This window comes from Scophthalmus maximus, chromosome 13 (assembly GCF_022379125.1).
Source record: "Scophthalmus maximus strain ysfricsl-2021 chromosome 13, ASM2237912v1, whole genome shotgun sequence".
Taxonomy (NCBI): domain Eukaryota; kingdom Metazoa; phylum Chordata; class Actinopteri; order Pleuronectiformes; family Scophthalmidae; genus Scophthalmus; species Scophthalmus maximus.
The window spans coordinates 17,051,718-17,074,404 of NC_061527.1; the positions used below are offsets into that span (position 1 = coordinate 17,051,718).

General features: G+C 45.0%; 1 protein-coding gene across 4 annotated transcripts in view; it reads left to right on the forward strand.

The window, feature by feature from the left end:
- Nucleotides 1–22,687, forward strand: part of ncanb (neurocan b) — a 152,675-nt gene that overhangs the window by 21,797 nt on the left and 108,191 nt on the right. For 2 of the 4 annotated variants that reach the window (XM_047336621.1, XM_047336620.1), the window contains one exon: nucleotides 1,029–1,147. The exons of 1 other annotated variant lie outside the window; for it this stretch is intronic. In XM_047336621.1, coding sequence (XP_047192577.1) covers nucleotides 1,095–1,147 — 53 coding nt within the window. In that variant the 5' untranslated portion in view covers nucleotides 1,029–1,094. Of the gene's footprint in view, nucleotides 1–1,028; nucleotides 1,148–5,824; nucleotides 6,151–22,687 lie in introns of those variants that run through there. One more of the 4 variants, XM_035646781.2, reaches the window with a different exon arrangement.

A 22,687-nucleotide genomic window follows, 5' to 3' on the forward strand; every position in this document is an offset into this window, starting at 1 on the left:
AGAAACACAGTCAGGAGGTGGATTCCGAGATAATGCCCTCGAAAAGGTTCATGTTACTGCCACGGGAGCAGATCCGGCAAGTTGGATTTCTGACTAAATAACAAAAACATAAACTTTCCTTCATCAATAATATTGGTGGTCTTTTGAGTGTTTGTTTTAGTAGATAGTTTACTGAGAGTGTGTTCATTTCTGAAATTGTACACAACAGTTTGACAAAGACGATCCCGACTTAGGGCCAGTGTGAAATTTTGACTTTTAACTTTCAGTTTGATGCCAGACGTCGGAATGTGTCATGTTATGTTTCTTGTGAGCGCCTTTCAGTTGCATTTTACCAAATATTTGACTAATTTCACGAAATAACATATTATGTTAAGGACTGTCACAACTGCATGGAAATTGAGACTGTGAGTGAGAACTCATAGGAGCACACATTAGCTCAGTTGTCTCTAACTGTTATCCACATTTTTCCTGACTTTGAAAGGTTACCCATGATTCAAAGCGCGCTTCGGTTATCGACTTCCAGTTTAAGCGTAAGAGCTGTGGTTTGGCACTGACGTAGCCTTCGGTGTTCTGTTGCTTCATGTATCCTAAAAGCAACATATAGTCGCCAAAATGGACAAAACAATCAGCGGTGGGTACATCGTGCGGATGTTTTTAAAAAGTAGTGAGGACGGCTCTGCGACGGGGTCTCACCCTTCACTTCTCACGGAGTGGGTAGATGACAGGAAGCATTGTCCTGCAGTTAGCTGCATCGAAAGAGTCGCGGGATTACAAATGCACTGAAGCATACAACTACTTGCATCGTAACAAAATAGGTAAAGGAACAGTTATATTTTTGAAGGCAGCAGTAGAGCCCAGTCAAGCTAAACATGGAGCTCGACTGATGCTGAGTCATGGTGACAGCTGGCTGCTCATTTATTGCCCAAGTGGCAACCCAGCGCTATGTCGTCCCTTGGTTTGTGAACTGCTGTTTCGAAGCCTCGAATTTCTCATTTTACCAGCGCCATGTTGTTGTTTTTTTGCAACAGGACATAGGATTGGGGGTGGGTCTGACTGAGAGTCCATCCACTGTGTGCCGACCTTCACCTGCAACCATGCACCGATTGCACGTACCAGCTGTCACAAGGCCTGAGTCGGAGGTTTGGAGGTAGTTTTTGGAGGGAAATGTTACACCTTAGTGCCGTATTTTACCACTATCCACTATTTTGAACCCTTTTAGCACATCTCTGCTTTGTATCACTCTCGCGCCCCCTGCCTTATAACATCATTAAATCAAGCCCAACCTTCTCCGCTCCCAGCCTCCCTACCGGGTCAGTCAGAAGTCCTCTGATTGGTTGCATATTTATTATACACCAAGCACAGCCGGGCTAACTGTCCTTTGTCTCCTCCCCTCTGTGCCTCATTCATAATAGATCACCTGCCCCCACCTGCACAGCTTCATTACTCCCTCATTTACAGCTCCTCTGGTCCGCTGTGCTTCACAGCCCCCCCCCCCCCCGTGCTGCTGACCACCCCCACTCTTTGTCTGCCTCCCCTCGCTGCTCTCTATCCTTTGAATCTACACTCATCCCGCCTTCTCATTTTCTTTTTTTACCATCAGGTAATTTAACTCCTCATGCATCATTCTCAGTGATGGTAAAATTACTTGGTGCAGTTTGTTGATTGTGTTTTAGTGCTCGTGTCAGTCGTTTCTAGGTCAGTGAGCTGGCGCCAGTGGTGACCACTTCATTTAACGCAATCGTCAAGTCAGTCGTTTTTACTCGTCCAAAGCTTTGGTCAATGTTAAAATACACCTTCAAAACCAATGATATACTCCAGTTTTACCCAGTTTCAGCTGCTCTTTTGCCCCATCTACAACTGGCATTAGTAATCGTTCTTAGGATAGTGCTTGACCACATGTAACTACAGGTGTAAATGCTTTAGAGACGCATTGAGCAGTGTGTGATCCGTCATGGACACCTTGTGATTATGTCGAACACAGTTGTAAATGGAATTGCATTGTCTGTCCACACACAACTACCATGTGGGTGGAAATAATAAATGCACATAAAGCAGTCCTCTCCTTAATTTAAGACATCTTGGAATCAACTCAAGCAAACACAATTTACATACAACTAACATATCTGTTGACATAAGCATGTTGGTCATTCTGAGCATGTTAGTATGCTAATGTGAGGATTCAGCTCAAAGCCCTGTTGTACATACATTCAGCCCCACAGCTGCTAGCATGACTGCAGAATCTCAGTGTTGTCGATGCTTGAGTATGTAACATTTTTTAATCTGTTGAAATATTCTCCAAAACATATCTTGATGTAGTGGCAGTAAGCCATTTTGGAGAAAGCTAAGCACGTCTCTTAAGGTGTCGGGGGGTTGATGTTACAAACTGCACACATGTTGTGAGGTGCGTTCCGCACCATTTTTTGTTTTCTATTTTACAAAAAGTGTATTACTTTAACTAAACCCAGAGAAAGTGTAAAATCTTTTGGAAGCTGATTTGGGCTTCATGATTGCTTTGCCTTCAGAGCCGAGTACAAACAAAAGCACAGCCCCCGTCTCAGATGAGGAGGGGACAAAAACATTTCTCTTCTCTGCCTAATTATTCCACTGGGTTTCAGGGGTGGCTGGACAGTGTTTTAAGAAGCCAGTTCTCCAGGGATTAAATTCTCTCATGCTTTGCCTAATTAAGATATTAACAAAATGTAATAAACCCTTGCCAGAGGATGCTTCCAAGGAGCAAATTGTTTTTAGCTCCAGCTACCACATCAAATATGTGTTTAATCTAAGTATAATGTAGTGGCAACACAAGATAAACGCATTTACCCACAGCCACGAAGCCGAGGGATCGATATAAGCACTTTCTTTGTTTAGTCTGTTGTTTGTAGTTCACTCTGGGAAGTGGAGATATTCTATTTAAAGAAAAAGCAGAGAGTGAGAGAGGAACTGCTTCATTAGTCTTCATTGTCATCTCAACCGTCACTATCATCAAAAGGTGTTGCCCTTTTGCATGAAGAGATCTGATGAGAGGTTGTGGTGCTGTAGTTCTTTTTGGCATTCAAGCCACCAGAGATTCTGTCTGGCTGCAACTATTCTTTGACTCTGTGGACAGTCTCAAGAGCTCGGCCAAAATTAGTTTGACTGTATCTATCGAATGTGCTGCTTTGAATGGGAAGAGGGTCATCGACTCCCTCTGCTTCACAGCAATTCTGGAGCTGTGGTTGCGGCAGTGTAGCGCCACAACACGATAAGGGATCGCAGCGTGATTGGTTGTACACTCTTCTCCGTCGTTTTCAACGGTGGTTGGCGAACCAGCGTGATATGTGCCATATTGGTATCGTCTGCTCCGCTCGGACAGTGGCAGATGTTAAAATGTGGCGGACAAGCGAAAGAAAAGAGGTACCCACGTTGACCTTGTAAAAGATGTAGTGATTATTGAGTGTGTGTGTGTGTGTGTGTGTGTGTGTGTGTGTGTGTGTGTGTGTGTGATAAAATTGCTTAAAAGGCTCATTATATGTGGAGTCAAACTGTTTCATTAAGTTTTAATCCAGTTGTGTCATTATATATTGTCCTGACTTGATTTATTACATATTGTTGTATTACAGTTGTCCCTAAACTGTCTGTTATAATCATAAAAAGGGAGAAGAAATATTTCCAGCACTCTCTTGCATGCTTTTAGCTGTACCAATGCTCAACTAATGGTCTCTTTGCTGCTCCAACAAAGCTTTGAATAAACTGCAGACCAAACAAAATGCAGCATTACAAGTGCTGACTATGGCCAGAAAAAAAAATACATTACAGCTGTTTTCAGATCCCTTTTATTTGCATTATACTTTAAAATACTGCTTGTTTTTTAAAATCACTCAGTGGACATCACCTGACATTACATAAGTCTCTGTCGAGATTTCTTTGGATTACTATTGATGTCTTTGGCCGTTTAGTGGTTCTCTGGGCCACGACTGAAGCCTGTGTTGTGTTGAAACAGGCTTTAGACCCTTGTCTCTCGAACAGTCTGCGAGGGGACCCGAGAGCATCGGAACCTGCTGACGGCTTCAAACACGATTTCCAGGGGCACTGTCAGCAAAACGGTCTGCAAAATGGTTCGATAAAATAGGTGATTTGGAAAATAACTTTAACGTTCTTTTCCAAATAAGTAATGCTTGAAATCGTGAAAGCAGGCGTTTGTTGTTTGAGATATTTTACAGTGCAATGAACAAGGTCAAGATGAAACTTGATGGTGGTGCTTGAGAGAGATCACCTCTGGTGACGTCCTCACTACACTCTCTTCAATTGTGGTACGTCAGAAGTATATGAGATGGAGAATTGACTCATAAGTAAAAATATGTTTCTGTACTGTGTCAGGCTTTAGTACATTAAGGTACAGTATACAACAGACAGGCAGTTTTAATGACTTTGTAGACAAAATCAGATTTCTCAAGCAACTTGTTTGAGGAATTGAGCATTGAGTGTTTCAACTCAAATGTAGAGAGCACAAAGTTCTTTGTTCGTAATGTAATCATACTGGATTTGTAAGGGGTCACAGTATTTTTTGGTGACTCACAAATCCGTGTGGTCTGGGCACATTGGTGAGCTAATTGTAGACCGTTGTGTGCTACAAAGACAATAGATGCAACTTGTGTCCGTCTCATGTTTGCTCATAGATGAATTTCAAAGATTTCTTAATGGCAAATGGTATCATTTCATGTGGTGGGTGAGACAATTTGACAAACCAAAACAAAAAAATCAAACAAACAAAAAACTTTAGAAAAAAAAATGAAGAATGCAACTTTCATATTTGTTAGTTTGAGTTATTTCCTGTTTGTTCCACTGGTGTTGTTCAATGCTCCAGCACCACGGAGAGCTCCCCCAGCCTTGAGAAGCTCCATATAGTTCTCTTCTTCAGTTTCTTCTGCTGGCATCTTGGGGAAAACCAACAAAAAATTAATGCAAGCGGCCAGTGCTGAACAAAGCGTTAATCTCCCTGCACACAGCGTGGCGTCTCGCGGGGGATCGTTATTCTTTATATGCAACAAAGTGGCGGGTCCCTCACAGTCTGTGAATGTACCACTTTCGCAAGCTCTTTTTAAAATGACTGCAGGCATTACTCTCCAACTGTGCTTTAAACAAGGACCATTATAATGATCTTTATGTTAACCGCCATCTATAATACCCAGAAGGAGAGTGCGCCTTGCTGTTATGTACAGTATGTGGTCGAATTCTCAGTCAGGTGAAAAAACGTCGAATCACAGTTTTGTGCTTAAGCCTGCCTGACTGAAATCCTGGGCAATTTTTGCTAATCTAATTCGATAGCCTCAGATAGCAGATTGCATGTAGATCTGGGGTCGAGGTCGCCGCGAGGCTGCCAAACAAGGTAATTCAATCCCTGAGGTTATTAATTACGGCGCTCAGACAAAGGCGGAGCGGGATTACAGGGCCCACGGTGGGGCTGGGTGATGCCAAATGCACGTGTCTGCAGGAGTCGAACCCCTCTCCCTCCCTCACCGCCTGTCTCACATCGGACTAATGGCTGCGGGGTGGGGGGGTCCCACATTGGACCATTTATCACTCTGAACAAACAATAACACATCAGCTGGGTGTCAGTCACACAGACCCCCGCCCATTTTTAAAACAAATTAAGTTCTGGTGTGTTAGAGAAGCATGGAACTTCGATGCACGCACACACACACACACACGCACGCACACACGCGCGCGCGCACACTGGCACCCGCGCGCGCGCACACTGGCACCCGCGCGCGCGCACGGCCCTCCCCCTCCATCCCCCTCCACCCCCCCCTGCCACCTGAGTAGGGCGCCTGCAGAGCGCTCTTTTGTTCAGTAGCGCTGTGCTGCTGGAGAGGTGAGCACCACTCCGGCCGGCGCTCATCCACTCGTCGCGCGGACGCTGCTCGAAACAGACCAACCACCGTATCCCCTCCCCCGTTCCTAAAAATTAATACCCCCCCCCCAAAGAAAGAAATCCGCGGACACAATCGTCCTCTGTTCTGCTGCTGCCGTTTCCCGCCCCACACTCGCGGAGCCTCTTTACGCGCCGCTGGATGGTTCGGTCTGTCCGCGCGCGGCGCTCCGTACCACCTGCACCCGAGGCTGCGGCATCGCTCCACATCCCTCTGACGCGGACCGCACTTCGTCCGACAGGTGAGCAAGACTTGTTTTTTGTTTTAATCCATTCCGCCACATAATTAGCATTTAAAGTCAAGTGAATGTTGTTTAGACCCCCAGATGCACGGGAGATGCATTGGTGTCGGACGGATGTGGTTGACTGTGGTCGGTGATGATCCGGAGATCAGGACGTCTGCTTTGTTCGATGACAGAGATGTGTGTGTGGCTCTGGTGAGGATTACATTGTAAGAGCTTGATTTAAGGCTTCAAAATGTCCTTTGGACTGCTTTGATGTGGCTGGTTTGCAGTCAAATGATTGATGTTGGAAATCTATTCCAGTTCTATAAAGACTTTTTTTGTTTTCATTATCTGCCACTAAATCCCTGATACTGCCAGATTTAGCGAAATAACTTTTTTCACTTTCAGAAATCTCAAACTTTTTTACCATAATGAAGTGATTTTTTAAAATTGGGGACAAGCTATACGACATCTGTTAACATAACATAATACATAAATGATTTCCTCTTTTGTTTCCATTAGAGGCTACATACTTTACATGTTGAAAAAATTATATTCTACACTGTTCCAATCTGTTTGACCATAATTCCACCTCTCGTGGTGAAAACCCCGTACTTCTTGCCCCTGTAAGTCTTGGGGAGAGGCAGTCAGGGACAGAGGGAGCTGTTGGATTTGGTGAGAGTCGACCGGCAGCGCAGCCGGGGCTGTCACAGCACTGTCAGCAAACCAAAAGAGGGGGAACCCGTGACATTATCTCGGATGGCACTTCCGCTCCACCGAATGGGTCTCGTGTCTGGTGGAGGAAACTTTGCCGTCACACCGCAGCACCTGGAGGCTGCGAGCTGATCGGAGTGGAGGGGGTCCGAGCACTGCCGGGTTGCCACAGTCATTGACTGCAACATGGCTGCTGCCTCTCAGTGGAGGAAAAGACAGGGGGGGGGCAAACACAATTGGACTGTGCTTCTTTTGCTCTTGTATTCATTTTATGGGTAAATGGAAGAGTGTAAGGTGGATATTAGAGGCGAGAGTGGGAGCAGAGTTGCTCATGACCCCCTGGGAAATTAAGCAGAGATTCAACCGAGCAGTTTGTGAAATGGTTATTCGTCTCTCCCTGTCTTGCTCTTTGTTAGTCATTTATTCTGCCTCTCTTTCTCTCACTGTGCATCTCTCGTGTTTGCACATGCTCGGACACAGTTTACCTGCAGTGTCCACAAGCAGTCCTTGATCCCTGCACTCCTTCTCACAGATATTGTGTCCTCCCCAACCGCCCATCGTCACACACACACACACACACACACACGTGTGATTCTGTATTTGGCCTTAACATTGGCAAAGCGATCCTTGATTTGCAGGGCAGAGCCAGTACCTGCAGCCAGGCTGCCTGATGGACCGTTTCCCAGCTGATGCTAACAGGATCTGGCTCCACGTTTAACTTCTCTTTAAGTCCGTCTGCCGCCTTTTGCGGCTTTTCTGCCTCTTGCACTCTCCTGCACATAGAAGGTAGAAGGTGTCTGTTTTTTTTGTCTTTCTGTCCCTGTCATTCTCTTGTCGCCCTCGCTCCGTTTGGACTCTATCACTCTGGCACTGGATCACTGGCTCTGCCGTTAACGCCATTGTTCTCCAGAAGAAGTGTTCCTTTCTCTGGCATTGCCAGTTCACTGCGCTCCCTTTTCATATATCCTGTGTGATGAGGCATTGCAGTGGATGAACAATATTCCTTTAGAGAGAGTTCCTTTCGCTTCTTAGTGGCTCGGCTCCAATTGTGGTCAAGACCAAACACATCAGCTCAGAGATGTTGTCATCACATCTCAGGAGTATGGAAGAACATGAAAGAAAGAGGAGGAGAAAGAGAGAGAGAGAGAGGGGGGGGAGGGCGCTAACAGACCGGGAGAGTTTTCACAGCATTATCTGCTCTTTGCATGAGGTTGTCTTGTCACACACTTCAATAATGTGTCTTTTCTGCCTGACTGTGCTCAGCTTAGTGCAGACACTTGTAGCAGAAGCCGTGAACGGGTGAGAATTCAATTTTGCACTTGAGTAGTGTCCAAGCAAGTGAATGGGACACCGAATTTTTACAGAGATTTTTGCAAATGCAGAACATTAACAATGAACCCATCTGCTATGCTTTTAAACAAACAAAGCCGCCCTTGGCACCGGATGAAACGAGGGAGATCAGCCAAGAAACTGCACGGAGGATCTCCGGGCTTAAGTTGGGCTGTTTGACTGCTGAAGGCCTCCAGCTACGAATCCTACAGTTGAGAGAAAGGGTTGCTGCTGTGAGTCAGCTGTGATCCTGCCGGGGCCACTGACTTGTGCGTTTACGGTGCTAGAAGAGATATTTATTACATTGTTTTCTGGTTTTTGCTGAAAGTCCAAAGCTTCAGGCTCACTGCAGATACATATGGATGGAACGGATTTTGGCAATGGTGGTAGAGGAGGTGGGAGGGATGCTGGGGGACCCCTGCAGAGAGAGACTAATTTACAGACCTAGATAACAATGATCCAATTACGCAGTGTAAAGTCTCACAGCAGCATATACACATATTCAATTTAGTTTGTATAAATGATCGGGAGAGTGGGCTTGCTCTTGTCAGTCCAACTTCAGGTGTGTGTGTGTGTGTGTGTGTGTGGCAGCGGAGCCCATGAGCACCTATGCTCACATGTGACCATAAATCATAATTTAGGCTGTGATCCATTTGGCACCTTCATTCCCTCAGTCACAGGGTTGTTTCACCGGCTTAATGGAGGTTGACGTCAATCCGCTTGACTGACAGCTCTGCGTCCTTTCTCTCCCCCAACTTGACACCACCGTGCAGATGGACTCGAGCCTAAGTGGGCTGCTGTTAGCTTTGCCTTGGCTATTAATATAATAGTTTGGCATTGGCTCGGCTGCCGCACCTTGAGCCAAGCAAATGAGCAGCGCAGTCGGGGCATCGTGGCTGGTGGCACAGCAAACAAAGCCCAGGAGGTACAGAGCCAGAGAGAAAAAGAAAGGTAGTTTACCACAATCCCTCCAGATGCAGCTCATGAATATTCATCAAAGACCCCGTACCCCTCCTTCCACAATCCCCCTCTTTACCAAAGCCAACTCTGCCCCCCCTCCTTTTCCCACCAAATGTATTATTCAAAGAAAGCATTTTCCCTATTAAATACTATAAATAATTAATGGCATCTGGTAACAGTTTTTGTCAGCTGAATTAATGACAGGGGGACAGTCAAGTATCTTCCAGTGATTGTCAGGGGGGGGGGACGGACGGACGGATTTCCTTGCACCGTTTCCTCTCCTGTCCTTTCCTTTGTCTCACCAGTTGAGTGCAATGTCTCCTTTGTTAAAGTCAGGCAGCGTGTCAGCACATGTGAATGAGATTGTGTCTCTATTACTCTCTTGCTAAAACACCCTGGAGGGGAAGCAGATACTAGATGGCTGTTTATTTTACCATCATGCCTTAGTGTTTTTCCTTTGCGAGTTAATCCTCAGGTAAAGAAACGCTCCCCGTGGTCTCCTCATGTGGGTTCAGCACCGGACAGCTCCTGAAGCTGCTTTTTTCTTTTCTTTTCTGGTCAACAAACACATCTTCCCAAGACAAAGTGAATGACTGAGAGATGCGTCACTGACGGTGCTTAGCATGTAATGTTGGCGTCATAGGACATATCTGTCGGACTCTGAGGAGCTGGTAAACGGCGGACAGCTTCAGAGGCCTGCAGATGGCCAATGTATTCCACTCGTGTGCCGCAATTCCCGAAGGAGAAGGACATTTTGTCGCGAGCGAGCAAGTGTTTCGATTTTAATTTGTAGAGGTACAAAGGAGTTTCCTGTATCTGATGGTGTATTTCCCAGGCAGGTAGATCGTAAACAAAGCAAGACATGAGTGAGTACAAGGAGATACACATGAGCCTTTGTTAGTGGGACAGATTTTGCTCTACCTCGCCCTGCCTGCATTCAACACAGCGACAACATGTATGAAGAGAGATCGAGCTCTGGGGTTGCAGAAACCAATCACAGGGATTTGGGGGAGAGAGTATAATTAATTTCACTCAGATCCTTTGCACCCGGGTAGTGCCTGATCCACGCATGCTGACTTCCTATTTTATATCTTGGCTTTGTTCGTACGGCATGCAGAGTTTGCAGTTGTGCGAGTGCAATGTTTGACTTTGTTTGCCGCTATTGATATTGCTCAATCATTTTGGTCACACAAAATATGACTTTCCTTCCTTTGTGTTATCCACACAAATGCTGAATGCCGAAAGGACATCATCTTCAGAATGCCTTGGTGTGTACTTTCTGTAAAATATTGCAGCATCAAAAGGTTTGTTGGTGCATTGTGTTGTTATGAAAAAAGAAAACTGGTTTCTATAATCCTCCTGTCTCCCTGTAGGCGCTGAGCTATGAATCATGTTTTTCCTTAAAGGTTTTTTATTGTTGAGATAATTCTGCCTTTTTAATATTTTCACATCACTCCATTTTTATTTTTCTTGATCATGCTGCTTTGTACATTGTCAGACACAGACAGATACCTACAGACCAGCACATACACTATGATAAATATTATATTTAATTAATATATTATTTAAACTGTCTCACTCTCACTTACTCGGATGAATATGCCCAGAGTGTAAATTTAGTAAATAAATGTATTTTTCTAGCTAAACCAACCAAATCTGCCTTTGTTGACTGTGTTCGCTTGAGAAACTTCAGTGAAAGTAATGACTGACTAATAGATAAAGGGAGAGAGAGACAAAACAGAGTAACACTGTGGTGTTAATATCACCACGGTTAATTGTAGAAAGCCTGAAGAGTAAAATGTAGTCAGTAGATTGTAGACAGTCGGTCTGTCTGTCTTTAATTGGTCAGTGTGTCTAATATCTAATCCTCAGGCTTTCTACAATAAGCAGCAATAAAATGATTGTATCTTCTCTTGTCCCAACAGGACTTTGATTCCTTGATTTCACTTAAGCTCCTCTGCACCACCACAAAAACTGGAGCAATTGATTTTAATGTGGAATTTGTAAGGCTCACAGCAGGTTAGTCCTGCCCATAATGTCTGTAGTCGCTCTGCTGTTGGTAATAAGATTGCCAAATGCTGCACCAATTGGGAAAAGGCTCCTCGATGTGGGGGAGAGTGTCTCACATTGCTCACAAAAAAAAACATTTTTCAGTTTTTTTTCAATTGCCTTTACTGTGTTTTGTCAACCCAGAGCAAACAATGAGATCAAAGCACAAATATTTGCTTTTTAAATTCAGGAGAAAACCAAGTCAGTCCCATTGGCGGCCCTAAAGACCCACTGAAAACAGGGGTCGCATTTTATTCATGTACAAGGCTGTAAAACAAAAAACATTTTGTGGCTTTGTGCAGAGGCTCTGCAGACAAATCCGCCCTTGGTGGTTGATGTAGCTTTTCAGTTCTGCTCTGGTTAATTCAAAATCAAGTGTTAGGGTGGTTTGCAGTCGGTCCGGCTTTTGTGATGAACTGCCGTTCAGCGAAACTAACAGAGAAGGAAACACAGCATGGAGACGAGAACGAGGAGACGTTCTGCAGTCAAACAAAAGATATGAATCAACTGCCTGTGTTGTGTGGGTTGTTTGTCTGTGTTTTTGAATCTTTGACGTGTGAGGTTTCCTGCATCCCTGTGTTTTATTTCAACACTAATGAATCGAGAAGTCTGTCCTTTGATTTTTATTTTCAACAGCCGCCCATCCAATTGACTTTCAAACTTGGCGAGTGGATTGCTCAAGGAAGTGCAGTATCTGAAGTTTTTTGAAAGAGCAGTTGTCAACAGAAACAAAATACAGACGTGAAATAAGCCTGCACAACCATCCGCCTGACAAAGGGTTCTGTTGTATCACCATATGAAGAATTTGACATAATCAAATGTTGCACTGTGTGATCACGAAGGATGACAGTGTCACATGAACTTGACTTTCTTGATCCTTTCTCGAGAACTCTTCTAACATCGCTTTTCTACGTGTCACTTGATGTGAAGGAAAAGGTGGAGCTACACCACCAGGGCAGTGCAGCACCCGTACAATTTACGTGAGAACGTGCCAGGGTTTTTTGGAGCGGCGGAACTCAACTGTGATGGCAATTTCTACACCGCCATCACCCAGATATTGGAGCGGAGCGGCAATATCCAGCAGTAACAAACGAGGCCAACTGCCCACACACACTGTGGTCCAGACACAACGCAGGCCAAGAAATCAGCGCCCGATGACAGGCACATTTGGAAAGGGGACTGCACTAGTAATGATAAGCCATGATGAAATACTGTACATCCCCTCGTGCCCTTCCTCTGTCCACTAACTTTATTTTTTTATTTTTTCCCCCTCAGCTGTAATTAAAAAGATTGTCTATCTGTCCTGATAATTACCCTTCGTGCAGAAGTGCTGGAGCCCTCAGGTTTGCTCTTTGACTAATTTGGCAACTGCTCTCAGAGCTGTTGCTAGGGCACCTCCATTGACTGCGAGGTCTGTGACTTGGCTCGTATTTGCTTTTCGCCGTGTGTGTGTGTGCGTGATAGAGAGGTTTGTCCATGAGCGTTGCTATTCCCAAGTGTCCAGCTCTGTGCTCAGATTGATTGGGGACCGCCGTCGGTGATGGATCTTTCTCTGCCCTGGACTGTTGGCTGAGCTGTTGATCACTGACCACTGTCCGTCACTGTGCAGGGGCTACTCCAGCTGCCCTGAGGACTGTGCGCGTGTGCGTCTGTGCGTGTGTGTGTGTGCGCATTCATTTATTAATAATCACTGTTTTACCCTGACTCTTCTTATCTGTGCTTACTTGCAGTCCAGTCATCACATTAGCTGTAGCATGTTGTCTTTCTAGAGAGCGGCAGAGAAAACAGAGCAGCTTTGTTTGTTGCAGGTGAAATACATGTACTTCTCTCCACCAATGACCTTTCTCTGCCTTAATGTACGCTGAGACGTGCGCGTGACTGCCCACTTTCTTGCTGATTATTTTGTCATGCACACGCTCCAACCAAACATGTAAAAAAACAACTCCAAAACACAAAGGCTTTCCTGAGCAGTCGGGGCAGCAGACACCTCAGGCGTTTGAGGGACGAGTCCTAATTGGGCCTCATCTTAGCGTGACCTTCATTGTTTTGACAGAGAGGCGAAGAGGGGAAGACGCTCTGAAGCTGAGGTTACCCCATCTCTTCGTCCCTCCTCTCCCCTTCAAGTCAAACCACGAGGCTCGACAGTAGAGGCATGTTCGAGCCATTAGCTGCTTTCCAGAGCTTTGCCAAAAGGGTCAAAGCTGTCTGAAGCTGTGGAGTGGATGTTTTAGCACTCACCTCAGTGTGTGTGTGTGCGTGTGTGCGTGTGCGTGTGCGTGTGCGTGCGTTGTGTTTGTCTTGGCTGTGGGAGCCCAAGATGAGCATCCGAGAACGGTCCAGATAGCGAGTCAGCTCTACGGTGCGTGATGTGATTTACTGCTGAGCCATTAGCAGTCAAGCTGTGTGTACTTCAGGTGATCTCAGAGGGAAGGGAGACAGAAATACTCCCCGCCGCGGCGCACACTGATTTTAAAAAGCTCCCTTGTGATTTATTAGGAAAACGTTTCCTTAGACCACCCACCTTCACTCCACTGGCTTACCACCTCCTATAGATACATTGGCTTTGCACACACTCATACGCTCAGTGCTGAGGTAGCAGGAGAGCAATTTGGAGTGGATTTAAAGAGGCCAGTGGAGATTCTCTTCGCTGACCTGCGTTCACAAGAGTATGTACGTGTGCGGTGTTATTGTGCTACTAACATCATGAGGCATCAGCAGGAGGAGATCGCCCGTTCTTTCTTCTCCTGCTTCCTCCTTCCTTGCATCTCTCTGAATGCAAAGCATCATGGTCACAGTTGACCTTTTGCACGTTTAAGTCGATTTCACGATTCACATTTAATCCTTAATCAGGATCTCGGGCAGACGGGCAACAACCCTTCAGAACACACCACAGCAATCAAGCATCATTTTCTATGTTTTATCACAAACTGCTGTGATTGGCTACCGTTCCTCCTTCAACCGCACAACTGTTGCTGCTGCATCTGCAGAGGCTCTTTCTAAAAGAGAGACCGAAATTTGACATTATAAACGAATTCTCAAGATTGCAATTTGAGTGCCATTTATAAATGGCTGTAGCAAATGGCGTTTTCTTTAGATGGCTCTTGCTGTAGATCACTCAGTGTTATATGTCCCCTGACCTGACTGGTTTTATGTTTGGGCTGAGCTTTGTTTAACGGCCCACCTGCGTGCCGTCAAGCAGCGGCGTATGTCCAAGTGGCCATTGCGTTTTCCTAAAGCCCGGAGCTCTGGCTGCTAATCTTGTCACAGCCACGGATCCCACCGCCAGCGTTCCCAGGCCTCCTGTGGCACCTGCTCTTCGCATCGGCCACCAGATAAATGAGGTGTTTGCTTTTCTCTGGCAGAGCGGTAGATTTCGGAAGGTCAGAGAAGGTGGCCTCGCTGGGGAACGTGAGCTCTGTTGCTGCAGCTCATCACTCAGTTCTTTAAAAGGAATAGTGGTCCTGAATCCGCTAGCCCATTAACCACAAATCGTGTATGCTTAAGGTTACTGCCAACCATTTCCCAAAGCTGCCTATGAGTATGTAGATGGATTTTTCTACCTCCGCCTTCCCACAGCAACCTGTTCCGCGGCCGTACAGTGGAACAGGTGTGAATATCTGCATTTTTATTGAAGGTCCAGCATTCAGGATTTTTATCAGCGAATGTACAAATCTTTACAAAGGTATTTTAAGTTTGAAACAGCCAAAAAATTTGACAGCACTGCCCCTGCCATCTTTAGATGGTTCGTCTTTCAGGCTTGGTCTTTTCTGATTTCAATACTTTTCCAGCTGCCAGTTCTCAAAGTTTCGATGCAACATCTTACTTGGACTAATTGCTAAGCAGAGCTTTCAAGCTGGTGAGTGTGTGAAATTTGTAGCCGCACTGGCAGCTCCAGTTTTTGAATTGCTATGTCCGTCTGTCAGTAAGTTCAGACGGCAATGCTGTAAGAACACGGCCCCACAGAGCCACCGGCATGGCTGTGGACCAATATGTTAGCGAAGTTCAAGGTCTGACAAACAGTGATGATGGGCTGGAAAACGTTGTTTGTTGATTGTTAGCACTGTAGGTTGCGGATGAAGCAGGATATCAGAGTGGAGACGCACTGTGACGTTTCAAGGCTCCTCAATGGATTCCATGTAATTAGTCTTCGCAGATATACAGTGTAATCCACAGATTTGGGATTTTTCTTGTTTTAATCAACTGTGGTCCTGAGACAAATGCAAGTTGCATGTAAGTCCACAAAATGAAAAGCGTAATGAGTCTCTAATTTCTTTCCTTATTTCGTGTTTTCCTTTCTGCCGTGCTTTGCCTTCACGCAGTAGAGAGCTGAGAGGGGATGACGAGCGACGAAGGTCTCCTGCTGGACACGAGCTGCATAGACTTTTGACATGCATGATACGAAACCAGTGAAATCTGTTCTGCTAATGAGTCAACCTCCATGAAGCCCGAGTTCAGCTATAAAGAATTCAGGTCTCCTCCTATTTCAGGAACGCAAGAGATGTCTTTGTTGTCCGTCAGCACGTCCCCTTCAATAAACCAATGTTTTATGTTCTCTGACTTGTCCGTGCTGTACGCCAGCCCTCCGCTCATCCATTTATCCGCCGCTCCACATCCACCTCCCTCTTCCGTTTCTTTCAATTAAACCTTCCAGCTGATAATTCTGGGACCGCCGTCCCGCTCCCCCGCTCAACTACCGCGAGGAAGTGCGTATTGAATTAGCGCTAGGTGTTTGTTTTTCCTCGCTCTGCAAACATCGTTTGATGAGCTAAATCAGCGCGGCTGACGCCAACTCCTTCCGAGAGGAGACGTGGTGTGGGAACAACAGTGTAACTGAAGGGCTCTGGTGAAAGAAAATGAAAAATGAACAATGACACACTGCTCGAGCACTGAGCCTTTGGATCCATTTGCAGGGTTCATCGCCAGGCTCTCAGCTTTGATTGGCCTTTAATGACGAAAATAACACAGCCCACTTGGTATTAAGGACTGAACATGCTTCACTGGCCTTTGTGGTGTTTCTCATTCTGTGGTCTCGCTGGAGTGTTTTATTTTCTGCCCCTCAGGTAACACTTAAATCTCTGTGGGTCTGGGTCCAGCCTTGGTCTGCAGCGAACGTCCACCGTGACTCATTACGTTGGCGCAGTCTGGGCTATCATGTGCGTTGTCATTAATTATACAATTCCTACATAAATATTGAGTACGTATGGAGCTGGTACCATTAGCATCTGTGTGCAACTGTGTGCTTCTTATCTTTTGACTCACTGCTTCCCGTTTCTTTGTTTGAGCCTCTTTCACACCCAGAGGGAGTAATTTAGCACAAATCTGTGACATAATATCAACAAGATATTACACACGAAAGCTTTTATTCCGTACAAATATCTCATTTATATGTAAAGTTGTGCCAGGGAAATATCTATAATATATCAACCCCATCACTCTCTTTCTCCCTTCCTTTTCAAAAATATCAAAACAATCACTTTAACACCGGCTTTACCCACTGTCTATGTGTTGTCTTGTTCTTGTAGCTGTCAGAATGGGTGAGCAGAAACACATTTTTTGGGGTAGAATATGTCCAGTTCACATCTGGACTATCGTTTCAATATTCTGAAATTCTGAATTTGAGAGATAAAATGATTTTGCCTGGCAAGTGGGGGTGTTGGGAAAACGTTAAATGAAATTACAAAGTCCAGAGCACTGGGCAGCTGTCCAAATTCACTTCATGTGTATTATATAAAAGGTTAAATGAACAGCTCAACTTTTTGTGGAATCAACTTTCTTGTTGGAGAAGATAAGAAGGTCAATACCTTCCTTTCTGCCGGCTAGATGTGAAGCTACGAGCAGCAGCCGGTCAACTGGGTAAAAGCTCACCTTCCTCCGTCCAGAGGTGAATATGATCTGCGAGGTTTGGGCTACATCCACATCAGTATGTTTTATTTTTAAAATGCGCCACTGTCTGTACGTCAACAACTGCAGTCCGCACTACTCCAGAGGTGAAGTTTGGAAACGCTGCTCAGCCCTTTTGAAAAGTCCATGGCTGCGTTTTATGGACGAGCAGAAACCAAGACTATTTCTCAACAAGAAAACATTTACTCATTTAATGATTTGCCGAGTCCTGATGATATACCGTTGCACTTTCTTCACTTCCACCTCCACCAGATTTAAATTTGTGTCAAAGCGCTCTTTCTATCTCTCTGTCGACTGTTACGCTGTGATGGTGTGTTGTGAACTGACCCTGACACTTGAACTGTTAAACTCGACACTGTATCCACACCTCCGTGTTTCTCATAATGCAATGTATTGCATCCCCAAGAAAAGAGAGAAAAGAAGTAGGAAAATACGGGGCAGAAAATATTTTCAGGAAATTGTAGAAATGCATATTGGGGCAGATGCGTGATGTTCACCCAAACGATTTCATCAGTTGTAGTTAGTGATTATTTAGCAATTTGTAGATGTTCTATCATATTTATGGAAAAAAATCTTTTTTTATGAATTAATTGAACATGTGTGAAGCAGCCATTAAAATCAAATGTGTCCCAGGGCTCGCAGCACTGCATCTGGGAACGGAGGGATGGGAGGCAGACGTTGCTCGAACAGTTGGCTGCACTGACAGGGCAGCATTCATCAGGGCTTGATGGGCGACGGCAGGTTACCAGATACGAGCTCAGGGAAAGAGAGAGAACGAGCAGGATGCCCTGAAATAAAAATTGAAAAACATTTCGAAATATTACCAGAATATTTTTTCATGACTGTTATTGCAGACCGTGTTTGTAATTTGCCTCAGTTGTTGTAACGGGACTTGATGTAGGACTGCTCCACCAGAATCATAGATCTCGACTGTAAATTCCCACTGCAGCTGTAATGCAGGAGGATAGCCGAGAGCCCGTGGCTGTGTGTGTGGTTGCGATGAGATGTGTAATTAGCCAAAGCCGCCTGACAAACTGCTGCAGGTGCCTGAGACGTGAGGGGGAATGAGCCAAGAGAGGGAGGTCAGGGCAGAGAATAGCAGAGGAGAGAGGTTATTGTAGGATGTAAAATTCAAGGTCGATCCATTTTTCTTTTTTTGCAATCGTAATTCATTGTTTAATCTCTATCTCAATACCAGGCCCATGTCGGAACTGCCTCACCACAAAAAACTTTCCGTTTGGGTGATTCAGAGTTTTTTGAGGACTGCTGCAGTATTGAGGAAAAGTAGCAAGAAAGGTGCAAGGCTACAGTGTGAATCAGCTGGTTTGTTTGCACCGCCAAGCGTCCAGGTGGAGGGGGTGGAGGTTAACGTCACCGATCAGGGTAATTAATTGCTCCAATTTAGTCATCGAGTGTTGAGTTGGAACCGCGAGCGGAAACCTGCAGGGTCTCCAAGAGAGTCACAAAGAGAACGAGATTGAAAGAGAGAAAGTGAGGGAGGATAAGAAAGTATTGACCTTGCAAGCAGGGAATAAAACTCACAATAAATCCAATTTAATTATCTCAAAACCAGTAATATTACTGTAAGAAAGCATTCTTCATTCCTACTGTAGCATAAAAGTGTGTGTGTGTGTGTGTGTGTGTGTGTGTGTTTGTGTGTGTGTGTGTGTGTGTGTGTGTGTGTCCATTGAGGGTATATCTGAAAGGGCCCCTGCAGTGAGACCTTCACTGGGTACTTCTGCCAAGACTCTCATCATTGCTCCCCCAGTGAGGGAGCGGCGACAGGAAACTGGATGGAGAGTGGGAGAGATAAGAAAGATAGAGATAGAGAGAGAGAGAATGACAAGTGGCTGAAAGAAATAATGAAGGTACAGAGAAAGAACGGCAATAAACAAGTAGAACCAGATATAGTAGTAATATGTAACGTAGTAAAATGTCATATTTTGAGGTGATATGAGTTTATAAAAACATTTTCGCAATAGTGACGTTAATCATAAAATTCCTTCATTCCTTGAGTTCCATTCTTGATACATGATCCTTTTTTTTCACTTCACAGGTCAAACCTTTATAGTGCTGCACAATAAACACTGAGGGAAAAGTCTTTGGGATATCCTTGAGAGATCCAGTTTCCAATAAGTGTAATGCTTGGTAGAATAACAGAATCAAATAAAATGTCACCTGAAAACATTTACACACAGGGTTTGACTTTATATCCCATCTCCTGCTAAGAGTCGACCCATGTTGCTTTTAACCAGGACCGCAATCACCTGAAATCTTAGTTGGAGAGTTTTTAGCAATGCTAGTAGGATCACATGGGTAACAATGTTGGTTGGTCATTGCGTCCACCGCTTCCAGACTGAAATATCTCAACAAACGCCAGATGGATTGCAGTGGAATTTAGCAGAGATATAGTACAGATATGAATGGTTTTGCAAAGGTCATACTTGTCATTATGGAAGACGGAATAATGGTACATCATCCTGCTGACTGCAGCTCCAGATCATAAAATACCCATATAAATCAATTTAGAGGACAATGAACGACGGCCTAGTTGGAGGACTTGTTGAAAGAGGATGTTGGGTAGGTGCGAGTGAAGAGAATCGGGAATGCAAAATAAAATAAAGAACATTTGAGGATGATGCTTCAGAAGGTATTCAAGTGAAGAAAAGCCGGCAGGGGAGAGGACAGGACAAGTTTAAACAACCTAGAGCGTCAACCAGAGAGATTGGCCACTCTCGGACCCTGCGTCTAAACCTTCTGTGTGCAAGTGGGATTTCATGTGACAGATGGTCCGAGGAAACTGCCCTGCATCAGGTCGGAGCGATGAAGAGGAAAATAGATGGTGATAATGCCGCAGGCTGCCTCTCCTCCTAAATCTGGTCCAACTTTTTTCACTTGTGCTTCTTCTGTTGTCTACTTAGCCCTGTCGTCTGTTTTTGACCCTTCTTCTTCTTCTGTCTTTTTCTTTATTTCTTTCACAAAGCCTCTTTGCTTCTTTCACCTGCTCTCCTCATTTTCAAACATGCCATGTTCCCCGTGTTTCCTCTTGAGTTTCAGTGCTGACTAATCAGTTCACAGGCTGGAGGAGGTTAGTCTGGCACACAACACTCTCTTTCTCTCTGATATTCAAATGAGCCTTTAGCGTCCATGTTTGTCAGCAGTTCAATGGTGTGTGTGTGTGTGTGTGTGTGTGTGTGCGTGCACATGTAGGCGTCTAATCTCTTATTTGGAGTATCACACGCTAAAGGCATTAACATCGGTCGGGTGAGAAATTAGACGCGGGCCTGATTAATTCCTGGCAAACGGGAATGAAAGGACATTCGTCTGCTATCGCCTTTGTTGTGGGACCAGGATTTACCTGCATTGTGGTTGAAGGTGTCTGCTCTTTGCGGCCCCTGTCGTGAATAATCGCCAGCCTTCAGGAAGATTCATGCTGCCACCAGCTAGTCGGTTCAAAACGCTTAGCCATTACACATGGCACTGAGGGCTTGATATATGATGGGCTAATAGCTCTGCTCTCCAGCTCCAATGCTGCAACAACAACAGAACTGTTAAGCTATTATCCAACATGATTAGAAGAACAAGTTACACTTTGACATGAATGGCAACTAGTCACAAAGCTGCATTACAAATGGGTGACTGTAGTGCACAATTAAAACCTCTAGGATAGTTTTTTAAATTTGTTTGGTTTATGTTTTGGGAATTCGATATGCTTTGCTCCTCTCTGGGACCTGTGATCTTATGGTGTGACATGTTTTTTGGGAAATCACACCAACACTGTTGACTTAGCAACAAGAAACTGCATTACTGAGTGAACTGCTTTCCCTCTTTGATGCTGAAATCATTAACACACTCACAGAGTAATAATGTCCCCCCTTCTCTTCATCTTCATCTTTTGAAAAAGGGAAAGTGTAATAAATGTGATCAAATTTGCAGGCTGGTAACACCGTTCTTCACGGTTTACGCAGGTTAATTTACTTCCAATAAAGCAGCAGTAGAAACTAAATCATTTCATTGCTTTATATTCAGGCTGAAAGCACCCTCATTTTTTTTCTTGACTTTTCTTTCTGAAGGTGGATTCAGCGATGATGAACAAGCACTCAATGGCGGGCTCTAATTTTCCCTGGTCAAGTTGTAGTCTGCAAGTACTAATCTGTTTCATTACATTAACTCAGGTGATAGGGCCACTTCTCATTTGTTTAACGCTCCAGTACAGACTCATGTAGTCCCCCAAATTCTCAATGTGCTACGTGTGAAAAGGGAAAAATACAGATTAAAATGTAGTTTATAGTTATGAATCCCAGATTCCATTGGAAAGCCTTTGCAGATCTCTACAAGGAGAGCTGCGAGAACATCCCGAAGCAACTGCCTGTTGTGTATATGAAATGCAATGGCCATATGATATATGGGAGGACATTGAGGACTTTCATGTGTGCACGTTACAGTGGGAAGCATCCGGGATCCGAGGGCTGTCAATTACTGATAGGAACACGATAGAGCTGAGCTGATCAAAGGCCTGCCTGATGTAGTCGAGCTCCTTTGTTCCTGTCTCAAGGGATGGGGGAAGGGTGGGTGTATCGATGCTCTGCTACATCTGGTTCACACTTTAAGGGCTTCTCATCTCTTCATACACACACACACACACACACAAACACACACACATTAGTCCACGTCAGAAAGCAAACACAAATTGAATGCACACGGCTGCACACAAACTTGGACGCACATCCATGAACACGTATGCCTCGACTCACTCGTCTGAACACGAGACTGAGCAATGGTTCGTCACATCACACATCCGTCACAGCTCTGCACAAATGTAGGTGCACGAAAAGCTTCAAATGTGTAAAAGGTGGTGTCAGGCATTCTCCGGTCGCACCCCCAGAGCGACCTGCCAGGTCAGGAGGATGATCGCCATGCCTGAGATTGCTTCTGAGTTTGGCCGTTAATTATTTGACGCGGCCGTTTTTGAACTGTCTGTTGAAATCCAATTACCAGGCAGTCTGTGTAGCTTACAAGAGTGGCGTGGCGACTAAGGGAAGGGAGGACTGGGAGGGCTGAGAGGGAGATAACAAGTCCCAGGAAAACACACTGGCTGGGAGATAGTGAGGGAGAACCTTTGCAAAGAGGCTTAGACTCTGTAGCCGTGTGGAAAGGGTCGCTCGCATGGCACCACATGGGCCTTAAAGCCCTGAGTAGTGAATCCCTGCTTCGACTCCTGGCTCGGCTGGCCATTTTCAAAAATAAAAATTGTAAATTTGATGTTATATATACGCTGTTACTCTCCACCAGAAGATCTTTCTCAAAAAATCAAACTGTTCTTTTAAAGAGCAGCTCTTTCTCACTCATAATACAATGTCAAAGTGTGAGGATGCCTCTGGACCTCTCTATCGTCGATAAAGAACCGAAATGATGACAGGATGTAATTGGAAAAGTGTAAACTTTGCAGCAGGGTGTAAAGCACATGGCTTGTTTTAAATTGATCCCCCTGGTAGCAGGCTGCCTCATCATGACGCTGCAGAAACAGCCTAAAACTAACAATCAAGCGCAGCTCAACTGAAACTTTCTGTGAAATGTCAATTTGTGTTGGCCGCCTCGTCTT